The sequence below is a fragment of the Carassius auratus genome, chromosome 49 (assembly GCF_003368295.1).
Source record: "Carassius auratus strain Wakin chromosome 49, ASM336829v1, whole genome shotgun sequence".
NCBI lineage: Eukaryota > Metazoa > Chordata > Actinopteri > Cypriniformes > Cyprinidae > Carassius > Carassius auratus.
In genome coordinates, this window is record NC_039291.1 from 4615336 (window position 1) to 4634708 (window position 19373).

Here is a 19373-nt window from a genome sequence, read left to right on the forward strand (position 1 = left end):
TTAGGGTGCAGTGACACATGGTCCACTCACATGTATAATATGTTGTTTAAAAGATCCTGGTTGATAGATTGGTTAAGAGATATTGGTAAAATGGAACAGTTGTATAATTGACATTATGTGTCTCGAGTTTCATAATTTGTCATTGTTAGTGCTCATAAAATATGAATCAAGCCCACCTCTACAAGCAGGCCAAGGAACACTAGTCAAATGAACTGGACTTTGGGGGTCAAATATGCTTAGGTACGGTTCAGACTGCCTGGTGTGATTACACCCTCAGACTTACCCTTTCCTAGGAGGGCAGGTAGGGCCTGGCCTTTAGGGGGCAGTGTTGGGGACACATGTCCTAACCTAGCCACAGCTCCATTCACCTGCCTTAACCTCTCCATCTTAACATGCTCCATCCAGCGTAGGGGCCGTCCTACACTTCCGCGAGTCTGCAAAGCTAGTGTTGCTGACATGGTTGTTACAGTGGATACTGTAGAGTCCATAATGGGGGAATCCTCCTCCTCTCCCTCTCCTTCCTCATCCTCCTTTTCATTTTCCTGGTCCTTAAGAACTGCCTCCTCCCCCGCAAGCCCAATGCTGTTCACAGCAAGCTGGACTCCACGGCCGATATGGGGGCCGCCGATGGACTGGTCACAGCTGCATGAAGACTGACTGCCAGTGCTTGGCTCAGACGTCTTAGAGGGGAGGAGAGGAGAGGAGAGAACATTTGTTTTAAATGTTATTTAATATATTTATTTAGAAATATTTAAAAATAACAATCCTGATCTTCTGGCACACGTTTTACAGTGGAAATGGATGAATGCAAACTGGTTTACTCGTGCTCAGCAGCTGGCAATACCAGAACTAAACAACCAACAGTGTAAGTAGAGGTAAGCTTGTTTGCCCTATTTTAAGAAAACAGGCCATATGGGCAATTGTCTCCCTTTAGAGTTATTGGGTCCTAATTAGGTTGTTGTCTATGCTGCAATTTGATAACGGCTGCAATAGAATGAGCTGTCTTGTTAGTAGTGGAGTAGTATCTTTCTTGATTATGATTACAATGAGCTGCTTTCTCAACATAGACTTAAAGAATGAAGCAAAACACAATGAAACCACAAGTGCAGGCACAGCTCACCGATTTAAAACCAAGTTGCAGATCCAAATACACATACAGTTACTAGCTTTATCATGCAAGCTGATATAATACTCATGGGACTATAGTCAACAATATTTATTGTGACAAAAAGGATGCACCATGCTGAATATACAGGTCCTTCTCAAAAAATTAGCATATTGTGATAAAGTTCATTATTTTCCATAATGTAATGATAAAAATTTAACTTTAATATATTTTAGATTCATTGCACACCAAATGAAATATTTCAGGTCTTTTATTGTTTTAATACTGATGGTTTTGGCATACAGCTCATGAAAACCCAAACTTCCTATCTCAAAAAATTAGCATATTTCATCCGACCAATAAAAGAAAAGTGTTTTTAAACACTTTTCTTTTTTAACGGTTCTTGACTCGTGAACGAGTCAATGTTTTGTTCGTTATCTGGCTCGGCTCGGTGTTCATCTTCAGTTCTCTCTTCACAGCAGTTCAGTCAGTGTACTGTTTGAGTGCATGCATTACTCCGGGATATTGGTTTGTTTGAACTCAGAGGGAGTGTCAGCCACATTAAAAAAAGTTAACATCTTAAGTCATTTGTTGATTAATGCGTATTAGAGATGCGAACAGTTTAAAACGATTCAGTTCGATTTGGTGAACTGAATGATTAGTTCGCGAACCGGATATCCAGACTGCTTTGATTTGAACTCTTTCTCACAACAGACACGGAAGAGAAGACAATGCTGAATAAAGTTGTTGGTTTTGCTATTTTTGGACCAAAATGTATGCTTCAAAAAATTCCAACGGACCCTCTGATGTCACATGGATGACTTTGATGATGTTTTTATTACCTTTCTGGACATGGACAGTATACCGTACACACAGCTTCAATGGAGGGACTGAGGGCTCTCGGACTAAATCTAAAATATCTTAAACTGTGTTCCGAAGATAAAAGGAGGCCTTACATGTTTGGAACAGCATAAGGGTGAGTTATTAATGACATAATTTTCATTTTTGGGCAAACTAACCCTTTAATTAGTAGATTCAGATGATTAGGTTAATAGCACGTTTAGAGAACCTTTTCATGATATGATAAAAAATTTTTTTAGATAGGAATTTTGGGTTTTCATGAGCTGTATGCCAAAATCATCAGTATTAAAACAATAAAAGACCTGAAATATTTCAGTTGGTGTGCAATGAATCTAAAATATAAATTTAATTTGTATCATTACATTATGGAAAATAATGAACTTTATCACAATATGCTAATTTTTTTAGAAGGACCTGTGTGTGTTTGTGTGTGTGTGTATATATATATATATATATATATATATATATATATATATAAAACATTACTTATAATAATGTAAGAGATGCCATGATTCTGTTGACCATTGCCTGAATAATTGTTCCAGATGGCCCATAATTGAAAGGACAAAATGAGTAGTGAAAAGAGAGAAAAGATCAGACCTATAATGACATCACCATTCTCACCTTATCACCCACTGTTCTTAGTAAGAGAGGAAAAGCAGTGCATGTGGTAGTGGACAAAAAAAGATTCAGTTATTAATTTGAACCTGCATGGCAAGATGTAGCTGGATGTATTAGCTGAGCAGTTATGAAAACAGCAAAGGAAAGGGTAAACATTAGTAAGACAAAAGACATAAAAGGTTAGGTTTTTTAAAAGTTTAGTTATTTATGGAGTTGAAACTTTAGCATAGCATTTTTTTTTTTTTTTTTGCGTTTTGTTTTTTTTTTTAATGGAAGGAGGCTTACCATGGGCTTCTCTGTTTTGATTGACTTGACTTGAAGACATTCGTCCTGTTTTGAGGCAGCATGGTTATACTCCCTTTGGTCAGTGATCGCTCTGAGAGGCAGCTGTCCTGGTGACTGACCTTGTCCATTTCCTCCAGGTTCTCGGGGCTGAGGTGGGGGACGCGGGTATGCATCTCCACGCTGTTTCTTGGTAACATGTGCTTCAGGACCATGTACAGTCTTAACATGTTTCCGTAAAGAGCTGGGATCAGTGTATCGTTTAGTGCAACCAGGGATTTTACACACATAGGGTTTCTGAGAAAAATAAAAGGAGAGGGAGCATTGGAATGTTATATAAATAAATATTTTCTACCTATGTTACCAACTTAAAGTCAACATGAATGGTAGTTGCAACCCAATATAAACATTTGATGCATTCTGAATGAAAATAATATTCAACAATAAAATTAGGAAAGAAGAAAAATAGCTGCACATGATTGCTATATGACAGGAATTTGAAAGGGCTGAAAGATATAGAGGTGAAACATGCCATCATATTTTAGAAGAAAATTATACTTTAATAAAAATGTTGTTTTTCCTGTTGTAATGATGTGCACAGTTGAATCGTTCAAGATTAGACCAGGAACATGTTATAATAAAGTAAATGAGGTACATTTTGATTTAATGACTATAATCTCTTCATGTCCAAACCTGAGTGTGTTAGAAACAAAGTGCCTTGTTTAATACTTGGTATATTCATGTATGTAAATTACCTCATTGGAATGTGTGCGATTCTGGTGTTTGGCTCGGTCTGATGCATTGGAAAAGGCTTTGTTGCAGCCTTCATGTTCACACACATACGGTTTCTCTCCTGTGTGTGAGCGCAAATGTGTCTTCAGGTTCTCCAGTCTGGAGTAGGCCTTCGAACAGCCTTCAAACTGAGAGAGAAAAGGACACAAAATTATATTGATTTGTTCTAGACAGACCCAGGCTGTTGAAACAGGTAGTTTCTCAGGTAAGCCCACATCAAAATTTGTCCTACCTACTGAAACGAATGTCTAAACACAAAAACACCATATGTATTTATTATAATTCTCACCGTGCATTTATGAGGCTTCTCTCCTGTATGTCTGCGCATGTGCACTACCAGCATGTACTGGGCTTTAAAGGGTTTCTGCTCTCTTGAACATTCTTCCCAGCGACACACAAACTCCTTCTTTTCTCCATGGATGTGATCATTATTTATGTGCTGTGAGAGGAAGAGAAGGTCAACGTTCATGTTAATGAATAACATGATATATGGCAGAAGACAATTATACTTTATGTGAAATATTCAATTGCATTATTGTGCCACTAGAGGGCCTCAGGATCACAAAATTGAGCCTTAAACAACTGCTCATCAACTGCTTAACCACAGCAAGCACTGCAAGTCTACTGCAGCTAAATGTTTCACCCCAGACATTAACACATTAATAATATCTATGTAATATCTGAACTTATGGTAGAAATTCAACATTATAAAACCAGGGTTTACACTAAGGAGGATGTCCAAAGTTAAAGTGTCTTGTCTACTTGTCAGCACCAGCACTTTAAGGGAACTTACAGAACCGACTGGATCAAAATTGAAATTCCTGTTTAAAATCGAAAGAAGTCTGTCTTTATCTTCAAAGTGTACATACAGTTACATACAGTTTGTATTTCTGCCACATAATCATAATAAAAATCATGCTTTGATAAAAAATAATTAGGACAAAAATCTGAAATAATAGCATACTAAGTCATACAGTACGATAATACATTGGAAATAGCAACAAAACATCTAAAATAGTCAGAAGTCAAAATTATAACCCAAAAAAAATCAAAATCATAACATACTAAATCATAATTATGACATAAAAAATCTAAATCATATGTTAAAAAGGCAATTATGAAACAATGCAAAAAAATTTGACCATGGTTTTGATAATTGTGAATTTTTATGTCATTGTGATTTACCAGACAATTACAACCCGCTGCTTCTCCTCACACAGTTATTCTTTCTCATTTGTCACCTTTCAATGTCCTTTTCTAGTCTTTCTTCTCTTTCTTCTCTCTCTCATCTGCTCAGTCTGTTGTGAGTGAGCATGATTTGTGAGTCTCAGTGTCTGATTTAAAGGGATTTCAAATAAAATCCTGTCACCTTCCATCACAACAGGCCTTTGGCCTTGCCATGACAAGTGCTGACAGTTGTGCTACTGTGGCAACTTTCAACCTAAGCCTTCGGGAGGGGTGGAGCAAGAGTGGGGGTGAAAAAATGCATTTGGGGGTGAAAGATGTCGAAAGTTTAGTGAAAGCATCTCTAATGCCAGAGCTTTCCACCTGCAGCCTAGCACCTCTATTCACCACTCTTGTTGATACTGTCACCCCTGGCTTAACTAAACCCCAGTACTTCCTCTCTTTCTCTTTAATTTTCTATTTTTCTCTCCTTCAAGCCATCAGTTCCCTGTTGCATTTATCCTATCTTTCTCTCAACATGCTGTCTCTGTTTAGGTCCTTCTAATTTTTCTGGCCAACTTTGTGACACACACACACACACACACAGAGAGAGAGAGAGAGAGAGAGAGAGAGAGAGAGAGAGAGTTGTGAAAAGCTGAAGGTTTCAAAGAAAAAAACACATTTTCATGCAAACTGAGCAGATGAGGTCAACATCTGCCATCCACACAAAGACAACATTGTGCAGCACTTATGAGTGCTTTTCCTGTCCCGGGGCCATTTGATTTCTAAGGGACAGACACAATATCCTGAACATAAGTGAGCTGGATTAATGAATTCCAAAGGAATGGAGCATCTTCGCAAGAGACAGAAAATCTTGGATGGAAGACAGGGAAAAATATATGTGAGAAAGACAGACAGTAAAACCAAAAAACAAAACAGAAAAAGAAAGATTGTCAGTGAGTTGACTCTCCTCACATACAGAGCAGAAGAGGGGACAGACCAGAGTGACAGCAGGAAGGCCAAGAAAAGGCAGAATAAAACAGCTTCTAAAAAAGAGTGAGAGGTGGCAGCATAGACAGAGAGCAGAGCTCATCCTCTATTCCTCTTCATGACACAAAAAAAGCATCACAGTCCTCCCTGTCACCTCGCTGCAGTTGCAGCCAAACTTTCACAGAGTTTAGGAGAGGAACATGCACATTTGTGTGTGTGCGAGTGAATGTGTATGCACACACTCTATTTTTGCACTTCTGCATCACTAGAAGTCAAAGTCAGACTTTCATTCATAAATTCCTTTTAGACAAAAAGTCACACGTCTGGGTTGATTTTACGGCAAAGGAACACCATGAAAATGTTCTTGAAACACAACTGCCCAGATTTCAGTTTGTATTACCATTTAATTAATTTCTCCCATAAAACATGGTGTATAGAACTACTTTATAAGGCCAGTGTTTATTTCAGTTTTGAAATGCTTAGTGTGTATACAGCCAAAGACATAGCCTTTTAAAGTATCACTAAATAGTGTGCATGAACAGGACCAATCAACATGTATTTTTATCCATTTAAACGAGTGTATTGAGACTGACAAAATTCCCACTTCTATAAGGACACCAGATTACTTTGCATAAAAAAAAAAAATATATATATATATATATATATATATATATAATTATTTTTTTTCAGTAGATGAAAGTTATTAAATTAGATAAAATGTCTAATAGTAGCATATGATTTTTACAATGTTCTGCTACATTTTTTTAAAAATCACAATCTAAAAAAAGCAAATAAAACCCCCAAACTTGAGTACATTGCCTTGGATTAATGAATATTTGTCAACACTCGATTTAAAACTTCTCTTTCATCATCCCTATACCTCACTATGAGAAGGATTCCCTGTGTGATCTGTCTGCCGGCTCTGTCGGTCAATAATGTGGAGAAACCGGCAGAGAGAAATTGCAACACATCCCTGAATGCTGGTACACTCACTTGTACAAATGAGCTTAATGGTGTCGTGCGTGATGCATGACCTGGCCATACTGATAAAAGGAGTGAAAAGGAAGAGAGGGAAGTGTTGGGAGGGGGGTGACACTAATGCCCTGATGGCCTGATGTAATGACAATGGTTATTGAGTGGATGATGACATGGTTGTAAGTGAGCGTGGCTATGGCCGAGAGAAATAGACTAACAGGTGCTGATGCTATGCTCGTGGCTCCGAGGAGAGATCTATTAATCTCCGGCTTGCCACGGTAAAGAACGAGAGCAACCGCTGGGACTCCCAGATTCATAGGAAGGAACAAAGATGCTTACATTTATTTGTTTGTTGCATGCAAATACAAACACATACACACTGGGGCATAACTCCAGATATTTTGTTTTCATACCTTACTGTTGAGCAAAATTGACTGTGTGAAGTGGAATATTTTCAGATTACATACAGAGCTTTTCATCATAGTACACACATGCATGACTGCCCTAATTTGCAGTCCTCTTAAATTCATCTGTATTGTTTTCTTATCTAGCTAGTTTTTCTAGGCCATGCCCTGCACCATTAAAATGCAGCCACGCATGACAAGTGCCTGTTTTCACACCAATTTAACAAAGCTCCGGGATCTTCAGCAGCGTTTAGCATTATCAAATGCACACTTATAAATCATGCTCCCTTTTCTCACGTCAGTTGCCAAAGTGCAATGAAAAAAGTGAGAAAAGCTGACAAAAGGCATAAAAAGATGGAGCGCAAGAGGGAGAGCGAGTATGAGAGAGTAACAATAGTAATGTGCATGGGGGGAGTAAATTGGCATGAGTAATTGAGTGCAGCCTTTTCATCTCTGTGCAAGATACTCCAGACAGATAAGGTGTCTAATCCTTTGCCTGAGAAAAAAAAAAAAAAAAAAATCTACATTTTGCCAATTAAAGGGTCCTTGCCAGCAGCCAGATTCGCACTCAGCCCTAGTTTATCTCCCCCAGCACAGGGAGGAGCACGGAGTAGCTTAAATATGCCATTCTTACCATACGCACACAAAGACATAGACCACCCCACAGCGCCACCATCAGTCAGAACCAAAATGAGGGTGGAGGGAGAGACAGAGTCTGAGAGAGGATTTGAAATTAAATCTTGTCAAACAGCAAGTAAGAGTACAAATGAACTCTGGAGGGGCAAAAGGATATAGGTCTAAATATGTAAAAAAAAAAAATTTGAAAGAATGGGAGAGAACTTAGGCACCTGTAGTTGGGGTATAAGGGTCATGGTGTTTGAAAATACAAGGGAAAAAGTAAAATAGAAATAAAGAAAAAAGGGGAAATAATTAAATAAATTAGCACAAATTGACACCCGGCTGGTTTATGCTGACTGTGTAGTGTAGATACGTGCGCTAAATTGCAGAGATTTGATGTTTATCTAATCAAGAGTGCTAAAAATGTGCCTTGCGTCATGATGTGAGCATGTTTCATATAGCTGAAAAAGCACACCAGCATAAAATAAATTAATAATAATAAATAAATAAAAAAAAATTCTAAACAAATAAAACCTATATTCCAACCTAAATTTACACTGTGCTATGTAGGGAAAAATACACTGACATCACTGAGCCACTATATTTTAGAACACAATTGAACAATATTTGTATAACTGCTAGCACCTCAAGGGTGTAGGTTAGTAAATCTAAATAAAAGTTTGATAAGACATTTAATAAGAATGTTTGGAATCTTACATTTTTATTATTTTTTCTCCATCCAAAAAATCTTATTGAGCTTTTAGGATATGGGGAGTGGTCTTATATTGCTTCGATATATGGAAATCCAACCCCCCTTTTATATGGAAATCCTTTTTTTTTGTGTGTGTGTGTGTGTTTAGTGTTGTTTATGGATATATTTTTAATTTGTGTTTTATTTTTTGCTTTATGTTTATGTGGGAAGTCGTGGACTAATGGTTAGAGATTCGGACTTGTAATCCAAAGGTAGGCATGGGCCGGTATGAGATTTTGACAGTATGATAACCTTAAGCAAAAATATCACGGTATCACGGTATTGTTGTTACAGCTCTTTATATTTTTTTTGTTTTTTAATTATTGGGTAAAAAAATAAAAAAAACTTTTTCCTGCTGGACACAATATATTTTGTTTTCGAGCAACATTCAGAATATTAGAAACAGTAGAATTGTTTTTTTTCTTCTTTGATTTGCTTCCTAAAAATAATAAAATAAATAAAGAGTGGCATCTTTATTTAACCAAAATCTGTAATTAGTTATTTAATTTTATTTATACAATCCATATATTTATATCATTTAGTTATATAATAATAATCATACAAATAATTGAATTTAATAATAACCCAATTTGAAGCTTTGTGAAACTATACCATGCAAACTTTTCAGAAGACAGTCAGCCTCCCTCAGAAACACATTCATATAAACCCCCAAATCAATATTGAGGATTTTCTTCCAATAGTTCTTGCATCATGAACAGTGATCTGCCTGCTACAGTAGTCTGTCTTCAGCATCTCTGTAGTCTGTCTTCAGCATCTCTGGCCTGTTTTAACAGGCATTAACAGACTTCATATTATCACATAATTGACATTGTGCTGTCAACATGTTCCCTTCTGACTGCTTGCTCCACTGACTGTCTACCGCTGCTGAGCTCTGCCTGGATCTGGTTTTCCTGTTTTGCTGAGCGGTGCCAGTTATTTTCTGTTAATTTCTCATAAACTCACGATTTCAGCATGCACGATGTCTAAATTGCTTTATAGCACAATTTGGTCTGGTTTTGTGAAAGAGCAAAGGAAATCTGCTTGCGAACAGAGAGATTAGCACTTGTGCATTATTTGAATGTGCTTTCTCGTTACATTTACGCGCTCTTACTGCTGACCGTATACACATGCCTACTGTATATGCACTGCAGACGGAGTAGCCTACGTGTGAACCTGTATAATGTATAACAAATCTATTTCAACATTTGAGGCACCCCTACAATTAATGAGCTCTATGACCAGTGCATGGCAAAAAAGAAAAAAAAAGTCCCTGGACACATGATTTATTTATTTATATATTTTTTGCCATAAGTCTATACATTTTGTTACACCTTTACTATAGTGATTATTTTGACTTATGTCTGTTCTAGAGACGTTACAACTTTCTGATAACGCTCTTATTGGTTTTCTTTTGGAAATATGTTTCAAATTATTCCTGAATGCATTTAAGACTGTAAAGCACATCTGTGTGCATCACAATTGCAAAATTGATCAAAGAAATCGCGATAGTTTTTTTTTTTTTTTTCAATAAATACAGTTAACAATCTAGCTTCTGAGTACTAAGTTATTAACCCAACAATAGCGGGTTCAGTAAATTGTTTTGCAGTGGGCCGCGCTGACATATATGTTTGGTTGTGTGGGCTGCAAGGTTGGGAACCACTGCTCTACACTATACTCAGCCTGAGGGATTCCTAGTCTTTCAGTCATTAAGGAGACATGAAAAACAGTGAATATTGCAGGAGCACTATAATGGAAAATAATAGTGGTTTTGAAATCATGACTTTTTCCAATCACGGAATACCTTAAAACTGGTTATCGGCCTATGCCTAGGAGTTTAAATATACAGCACTTTCTCCACCCTCAATACAATGACTGAGGTGCCCTTGAGCAAAGCACTGAACCCCTAGCTGCTCCCTGGGCGCTGCAGCATGAATGGTTGCCCACTGCTCTGGGTGTGTGTGTTCACTGCTGCAGGGCCGTGCAGAGACCTTTGGAGGGGCAGGTGCTCAAAGTATAAAAGGGACACATTGAACAAGGCTTTAAATAGCGCGGTTCAAAATAGCAATACAGCAATATATTGTGATGCATTCCTTGCCGATATGCGTATCGATATGGATGATTATGTATTGATACGGCAGCAAATGCTGTGATGCAGTTTTGAAAAAGAAAAAGATTAGAAGAGACAATTTTAAGTTTAAAAGTAAAAAAAGAAAAATTATTTCCACTGAATAATAGCTCTGGGATTAGAAACTGAAATGTCTTAGATTGTCCCAACCTGATGGCTTTTTCTTCTCTGTTCTACAGAATAATTAAGAACAGCTGTCATAGTAAAAACTACAAAAAAAAAAAAAAAACTCTACATTTTCCTCTTTCTCACCAGCCTCTGTCTCCTGGCTTGCTTACCTGCTCTTTCTGTCACTTGTGCGTCTACATTTGCCTCTTTTTCTTCCTCTATCTCCATCTCCTCATCTGATCTATTACTTTCCAGTTTCTGTCCATCTAGGAACAAGGCACAATCTACTATTTCATTATCAATCTATTATTTTAACCATCACTACTACTCTTGCACCTAATCAATAAGTCCACCTTAAATATTGATACAAAACAATAAACAACTGAGTCATGCTATGAAAGCACGGTATAACTTATATAGGCTTATGTTTTATTTATTTTTCCTTTTTATTTAAAACAATTCCAAACATGCTTAATATATCAGGAAATATCTCGATTCTCAAACGTGTAAGTAAACGCGTTTTGCACCTTTATAGACTGTTATTTGATCAATAAATGGAAAGGAAGTGTAATCTATTAACATAAAACCCCGACTTTTAACTTAAGTGCCATATAATGCCATAAAATATTTTTAATACGACTGAATTTGTATTTAATGTAAATTTTAATAACAATATTGTAAGTTACTTATTTTAACACTTTCATTTTACAGAGAGTAAAGAACATTTACATTATCAAATAACATTTTCATTCAGTCTAGCCTGAGTTCAGGCACTCTCAAAAACTACCATTACAATCACTGAAGCACTTTACATTACATTATTCACATCAGGATTTTTTAAAAGTTTTTTTCTCTCTCTCTCTGAAGAAAGAATTCGCTAAATAATTCAGTCAGCGAGCAAGTGAACAAAAACACAGCGTTTCATGATGACTCTTCTGCACGTCTCCGATTGGCCATTGCATTCGCGCAACAGAACCGTTGATTGGTTATCATGAAGCGTTGTACGAACGTCTCTGGCTCAGCGCCAGCCAGCGAACACAGATTTGAATTTAGCAGCTGATGCTGTGCACTGAACGATCTAATCACAACAGTGTGTTTATATCAAATATATAAAAAATATTATTCTGCTGTTTTTTTTTTTTTTTTTTTTTGGTCGTTTGGAAGCTGCATTTAAAATCAACTTGGCTCAGAAACATAGCTGTCAACCCTCCCATTTTTTCCGGGTTTCTCACGTATTTTAGCTCTTTTCCCCCTGTCTTCCCGTTTTAGTATTTTCCCGTAAAATATCCCGTATTTTTACCCGTATTTTTACAAATTTTACTAATATTTAGATTGGGCATGAGCAGGCATTCACAAAAGGAAACGTTATGACAAAAAAAAAAAAAATGTTACATCTCAAGGGGTTAATCCTAATAAATAATTTCAAACAATTAGAGGAATATGGGATATTGATATAAATAATTTATTTCTTTAATGTATTACTTTTTAAAATTGTTAATGGATAGTTTGGATAGAATAAAATCATATTTATGCACAATACTGTGCAAAAGTCTTAGGCCAGTAGTATTTTCACCTTCAACAAATGGTTTTAAGTCAGTTATTTCTATATTTTGCTGTAGTGTGTCAGTAGTACATTTCCAAAAAAATGTTTGCCATTGTAATAATCCAGTGAGATTTTTGTTTGCACAAGGAGTCTGACAACAGCCTGTGCTCCACACAAGAAATCTGATCATCTGACCATCTGATCTCACCAGAAACAGAACAAACTGGGACAGACTAAATCCTGAAGAACTGTGCCAATGTCTCCAAAACACTTCAAGAAACCTACCTGCAAAGCTATCTGAAAAACAATGCCCAAGTGCACCTAGGACAAAAGCTTTTTTAACACATTGTGTGGTCACACCAAAAGTTGATTTAATTTAGTTAGGTTAACAAAAGTTAATTAATAAAATCTATTTATTATTTTTGTTATTTGTGACGGCATCCTCACTTTACAGCATTTTTACACAACAGTGTTAATTTCGTTGACTAAATATTTTCGTCATTATTTTCGTCACGAATATATTTTTGCCGACGAAAATGAAACGAAAACTAAAATAGAAGGCACTGATGGAGACTAAAACTATGACTAAATTGATTGACATTATCGTCAACGAATAAAGGACGAGACGAAAATAGACTGTGACGAAAATCAAATCAGCAGACGGCAGAGATGCGAGGAATGAGCAAAAGAACCGGCAAAACAGAACAGACTGCATGAGAGAAGAGAACCAATCAGAGCCTGACTTATTGAGACGTGAAGCGAAGGTTTTCAGTTTTTATGAGCTCCCGGGAAGTCGGCATTCGAAGAGGTGATAGGGACTTTAAGCAACAGCCTCTGGTGGAACGGCAACGCCATTCTGGCGTTGTATTGCGCCTGCGCGAATTTAACTGCTACTTTGTGACGTTCTAATTTAACGGTCTACTACGGGAGAACAGCTGATTTGCCGGAGTCGCTACAACGTGAGAGGTTAGGTAAATAAATGTTATGTTTTTAGACTTATTTACATCATACAATATTAAAAACTCCTCTTCTGACAAAAGATTGTCATTTAACGCCAAAAGCAATCCTTCTCTTGCTTTTTTAAATTATATATATTTTTGGATCTCAATAAATGAATTAATGCTGCGTTGCGCTGTTCTGTTTTACCGTTGCTTAGTGACTTTTACGTTCTTGGCTACATTGGTGTGACGGCAAACTTCCGGTCACTGTAGCCGTTCCATTCGCAGCTGTTGCTTAAAGTCCCTACTGTCTAAAAGAGCGACAAAATGTCCACAGCTCACTTCACGTTTGACGACGAACAAAACAAAACAAAGTGTAAAGCACGCAGAGCGCTCATTCGTGGCAAGAACACAACCAATTTGAAAAGACATTTACAGACGAGCCACCCGGACATTTTCTCAAATGTAATTTTACAACGATGTTCTTTTGTTTATTGAGCTAAGCAAAATTGGAATAGTGCAGTGCGTAGATGTTGTAGCATTAAATATTACGAACTGAAAAGTACTGTAAAATAGCCCCTTCTTCAAATTAGATGCGAGCACAATACTAATACGTAATATCATGATAAATACATTTGATTAATACTAATGTTTAGTATATTTTATAATGTTCTACTTGTTGACAATATCACAAATATTTCTATATTAGTCATGTGAAACATGAATGTTCACATCCTATCATTATACATACAAATCTAGCAATATTGTAGTATTTAAAACATACAATATTGCTAGACAAATGAATACCTTATAAAATCTTGTTACTTTTTTTATCCACCTAGCTGCCAACTTATTAAATATTTACTTTAAATGTATGCACTTATTGTTCAGCTCAGCTGTAAGCTTTAAGGTCCTGGACCTAACGTTATTTTTCTTTTATTGATGGTCAATTGGCAGCTAGTTATTGTTTACATTATCATGACAGTGTTTGTTGCTGCATAAAAGCTTTTGAATCGAAATAAAGACACAGTTGTGTTGAAATAAAGTTGAATTTGTGTTTTATATATTTTGTTTAAGTTTGTTTCCTATACCAGCTGTAAAAAATTGTCTAGTAAATCTGTTATTGATTTTAGTCTTATTTTAGTCGACTAAAATACCAAGCAATTTTAGTCGACTAAAATACCAAGCAATTTTAGTCGACTAAAATACCAAGCAATTTTAGTCGACTAAAATAAGACTAAAATTAAAACAAATCAGATGACTAAAACTTGACTAAAACTAAAAAGAATTATAGTCAAAAGACTAAGACTAAAACTAAATTAAAATTTTGTGTCAAAATTAACACTGTTACACAAGTGCCTAAAACTTTGCACAGTACTGTAGCTTTGCTGGTTTCTTGAAGCATTTTGAAGAAATTGCCACAGTTCTTCTGGATTTAGTCTGTCTCAGTTTGTTTAGTTTCTACACACACACACATATATATATTCACCTTATTTTCCATGGCAACAACGGTGCCGCCATTGCGCTCGTTTTGTGATCTTACTTCTGGCTGAGGGACCGGATGTAACGTACCTAAGCTAGTGGCTGGATAGATAACAGAACGCAAATATATCAAGTATTATATTCTCAGTTAGGGGCTGCATAACAATTGTATTAAAAAAACAATTGCACCCAACAACCAAGCGCTCTTATGTGTGTTCGTACCATTTCATGGACAGGAGGGCGACTGACGAACACCCTTACATCGAGAAATGGCTCGACTACGATGTTCCGTTAAAGAGGTCACACCGGGGATGAAAAGGTTGTCAGATCCGGGTAAGCTAACCTTAACTTAACTAGCTATGTGTTTGCTCGCCTAACGTTAGATTTATGAAGTCCGTTCTATGAATACATTTAAGATCAGTAACAGGGAGTTAACTAAGTACAACGAATTTTCCATGATTACCATTGTCCACCTATTTATTTAATATTTACGGTAGTACAAGATATTATAGTACATTACAATAGCTCACATTATTCCTGCTACAGAGATTGCAGGTGATAGCAGGCCAGCTAGCTACATTTCTCATTCAGATACTGACCTACGTTTGAACACTACAGTTAAGAGTGTGTATACTGTTTTGTCTCTAATGCATCTCTCTCTCTCTCTCACACACACACAGTTCTAAGTTCGGGTCCCATCATATATTAATACTCATGATATATTGTAAGTACTCATTTAAAAAAGCTTAATAATTTCTACAGATGTACCGATGACCGCCAGTGATGCAGAGGACAACTGTGAGGGTGATCAGATCCACATGCCCCTGATCTTGCTGAAAGTCACCAGAAGTTACCTGCTGTGATAGTTATTTCTATGAACCTTTACAATGTCACCAGAAGTTACCTGCTGTAATAAGTTATTTTTATGAACCTTTACAGTGTCACCTGACATTACCTGCTGTAAATAGTTTTTATTTATCTTAATTTGGTCTCTTTTTTTTATCTTTAATCTCTGATCTGAATGAATAAGTCATGTCAAGTTTGCAAGTTAATTCCATCTTGGTTTATTACATATGGAAATTAAATGTTGAAATTTTATAGGATGGTCAGTAGGAGGTGTCTCTTGCTTCCTGAAAATAACAAACACTGATCAACACATCACAAATGATTTTATACAACTTATATAAAATTATCCATGTTCTAAAAATCTAATCACAAGTCTGTCTCTTGTTTAACACAACTGATTTAAAACAACTTATTTCATATAGTTAGTCTTCACCCATATCCTCTACATCCCATCTCAATTACCTAATATCCTATCCTTAACCTAATTATTCTCATTCCTGCTTATTTACAAAGCTGCAAGTATCTTGTGGAAAGCAGCAGATCGCCTGCCTGAAACCCATCTGACACGAGGAAGCATACACTTAAAATAAAAGGTGTGTAGTCTAGCTACAGTCTTGGCACAGAATTGCTCATTGTGTGGCACATGTAACTTGCTGTGATGGAACCCAGATGAGCAGCTTACAGGCCCTCAGCCCTGTACAGAACATGGCAAACTTAAAATACATTTCAAAGATTTTACAGTTGTCTTATTTCATAATCATTCATTATTATTATTACACTTGACATTTACCTACATTATTCATTGATTAGACTTAATGTACACCTACCAAATCTTACCTTTACCTTACCTTTTGCATATACACTGTGCAGAATTAAGAGGCAAGTTGATTTTCTGATCATATTTTTTGGTAAAATTTACCAAATCCAAACCACACCAATCTTAACTATTAATTTTGCATTTAATCTTTTATAAGTGATATATAATCTTTTTTTTGGCTTGTTTTATCTGTAAAATAAAATCTGCCTAATCATTATGCATACCTGGATATAAAGCGTTTTTCACTTCCAAGTTCCAGCCTCCTTGTCTAATGTGTAACTGATAAACGTTCACTTACCTTACTCCACTGTACAATTAAGTTATTAGACAAAATACTTAGTCTGATGATGGTCATCAAACACGTTAATATACGTTTAAACATTTATAACTTCATGTATGTTAACATCACACACACACAAAACTATCCAGCACCATGCTGAGAGGTTTAGACTGCTCGACTGGCTGGTTGCACGTTCAATTTTAAAAAGACGAAAAAAACCCTCAATGTGTAACAGTACACGACCCACTGTCTCACTATGTAAACACTATGTAAAGCCTCAGTACATTTAAAAAAAAAAAATTTTCCTTGATGCTCCATCAACTTGTTCTGACAGGGCAGTTAAACATATAGGTTAACTCTGGCCACTTCATATCGTCTAACATTACCAACGTTAACAGCGATGATCGATGGGACAATTTGAGACCATTTGATCGTCGTAAGACGTTTTCCTCATGCTCCCAATTTATAACATAACGTTCTTTGTCATTTCGCCACAGTTATAGCTAGCTATAAACAATCTTACAACTACTAAACTAGTAACCGGACGTGCCGTATCGGTTTAGCTTAAGTCGGATGACAAAATGCGGAAATGCGAAGTATTAAAAGTGGGCGGGGCGGAATAAGGTGAATATATATATATATATATATATTAGTAGTGGTGGGATGTTATCAGCATTAACGTGCTGCATTAATGGGAGACTCTTATCGGCCGATAAAAAAATATCGCCGTTAATCTATTTTCAAAGTTGGGTTGAGAGCTGGGTCTATACTAGGCGAGCTATGATTACTTTCACCTTGATATTTTAGCGCGGATGTATGCCTAACCGAATTGCACTGTAGGGGGCGAGAACAAGTCTTTGAACCTGTGTGTATACCTACTGTGAAATAACCACATCAAACGTGACGTGCTGACATGGATGCAGCTGAAGCCGAAATTCCTTCAGGGAATTTTTTTTTTTTAAAGAAGCTTCCCAATGGAAACCTCGACAAACGCACGCCTGTTTCAAACATAATCCGTGTATGCAGTACTTGTGAGTTTCGTATGTGGTGCTGAAGCAGCACAGACTCATACTTGTGCTTTCACACAGGAAGCGTTTGCAGTCCGCTACCCGGTACGTAAACAATCACTGCACTGCTGCAGACGCACTGCTCCTGGAATGCACTGACAGAGCACAATCGCGTGAACTAGGGCTGCACGATGTGTCGTTTAAGCATCAATATCGCGGTGTAAGAATCCACGATAGAAACATTGCAGGATGTGTGATGTAGGCTGTCATAGTTGATCTGTTATTCATTAACTGTACGGGCTAGCTGCTCTCCGGCCCTTGATGAATGTGATTCGTGGATTAATTGCACAGCTTAACCATCATAGAGTGAAAGTTTATCATTTGCATGTGTTTTTAAGTCCTGTCAATTTAACAGGGCAGAGAGAGAGCGAGAGCGCTAATCTATGCCCACCACTTATATATACATACAGTGTATATATATATATATATATATATATATATATATATATATATATATATATATATATACATACACAGGGTGCGATTTGTGAAAAAAAAAACAGAGGGGGATGTTTGAAACATTTTAATTCATAAAAATAAATCATGAGAACATGAATTTCATCACTGCATTTGCAGGAATTGTAAAATCTTTTATCTTATTAACTCATGAAGCAGCCTAATGCAATATTTTTACTCTAATAGCTTATCTTTCCCCACACATATGAACTGTGATCAAGCACAATGAAAAAACATGCAAGAATTAAATCAGTGAAATGATAGAAAAGACAGATGTATTATCTGTGCTAGTCAATTTGCCTCTTTTGCGCGAACCGGACCCGCCCGCACCGTGCTAAATGCCTCATTCCCGCCACAGGACCTCTACATTAGCTTAACATTGAAATCACTCACGGCAGATGCTCAAGAGCAGGGTTGCCAACTCTCACGCATCTGGCGTGATGTGTGAGAGTTGGCACCCTGCAAGAGTGAGTAATCAAAAAACCTTTGCTTTAGCCTCAATTGAGTGAAACACCATATGTGTAACTTTGGCCATTCTCACTAACTCTGCTTGTCATCATAGAAACAGATAATCAGATTGTGATGTTTATTCCCGCTTCAGTAATATGTTGAATATGCTGCCTTCCTTTGTTTCGACACACAGCTCCAATGCAGTGTTGCCAAATTCTCTCGCCTGAAAAGTCGCTAAATGTTGCTAGATGACGTCATGCGCTAATTAGCATATTTATGACGTAAGTGTGTTGTATTGTATTGCCTCCTTATGCTCACATACTGCATTTTAATTCAGCCAAAGTCTCAATAAAACTGTTTTTATTACTATATTTGAATGTTTCTTTCAATGTTTATAATGACTGAAACGCAGTCCATTAAGACCTCAAACATTAATACCCCCCAGGAAATCGCACCCCATATATATATATATATATATATATATATATATGGGGGGGGGAGAGAGAGAGAGAGAGGGAGAGAGAGAGAGAGAGAGAGAGAGAGAGAGAGAGAGAGAGAATTTTTGACTTTTAACATCTCTTTAATCACCACAAAAAACTAAAAACGTGTTACTTTTCCATTATCAATACACACTCTACAGGTATGAAAAATAAATAAATAAATTAGGTAAAATCAAACAATCTGAAAAACAGACAACC

At 36.7% G+C, this 19373-nt stretch overlaps 1 protein-coding gene across 2 annotated transcripts in view; it reads right to left on the minus strand.

The window, feature by feature from the left end:
* LOC113066065 (transcriptional activator GLI3) overlaps positions 1 to 19373 on the minus strand; it is a 302707-nt gene that overhangs the window by 4260 nt on the left and 279074 nt on the right. For both annotated transcript variants that reach the window (XR_003279117.1, XM_026237669.1), the window contains exons 11-14: positions 3951 to 4100; positions 3625 to 3789; positions 2873 to 3166; positions 284 to 680 (exon numbers count right to left, since the gene is read on the minus strand). Coding sequence is in view for 1 of the 2 variants with exons in the window: in XM_026237669.1 (XP_026093454.1) it covers positions 284 to 680; positions 2873 to 3166; positions 3625 to 3789; positions 3951 to 4100 (1006 nt within the window). In the remaining variant the exon portion in view is untranslated. The remainder of the gene's footprint in view (positions 1 to 283; positions 681 to 2872; positions 3167 to 3624; positions 3790 to 3950; positions 4101 to 19373) is intronic.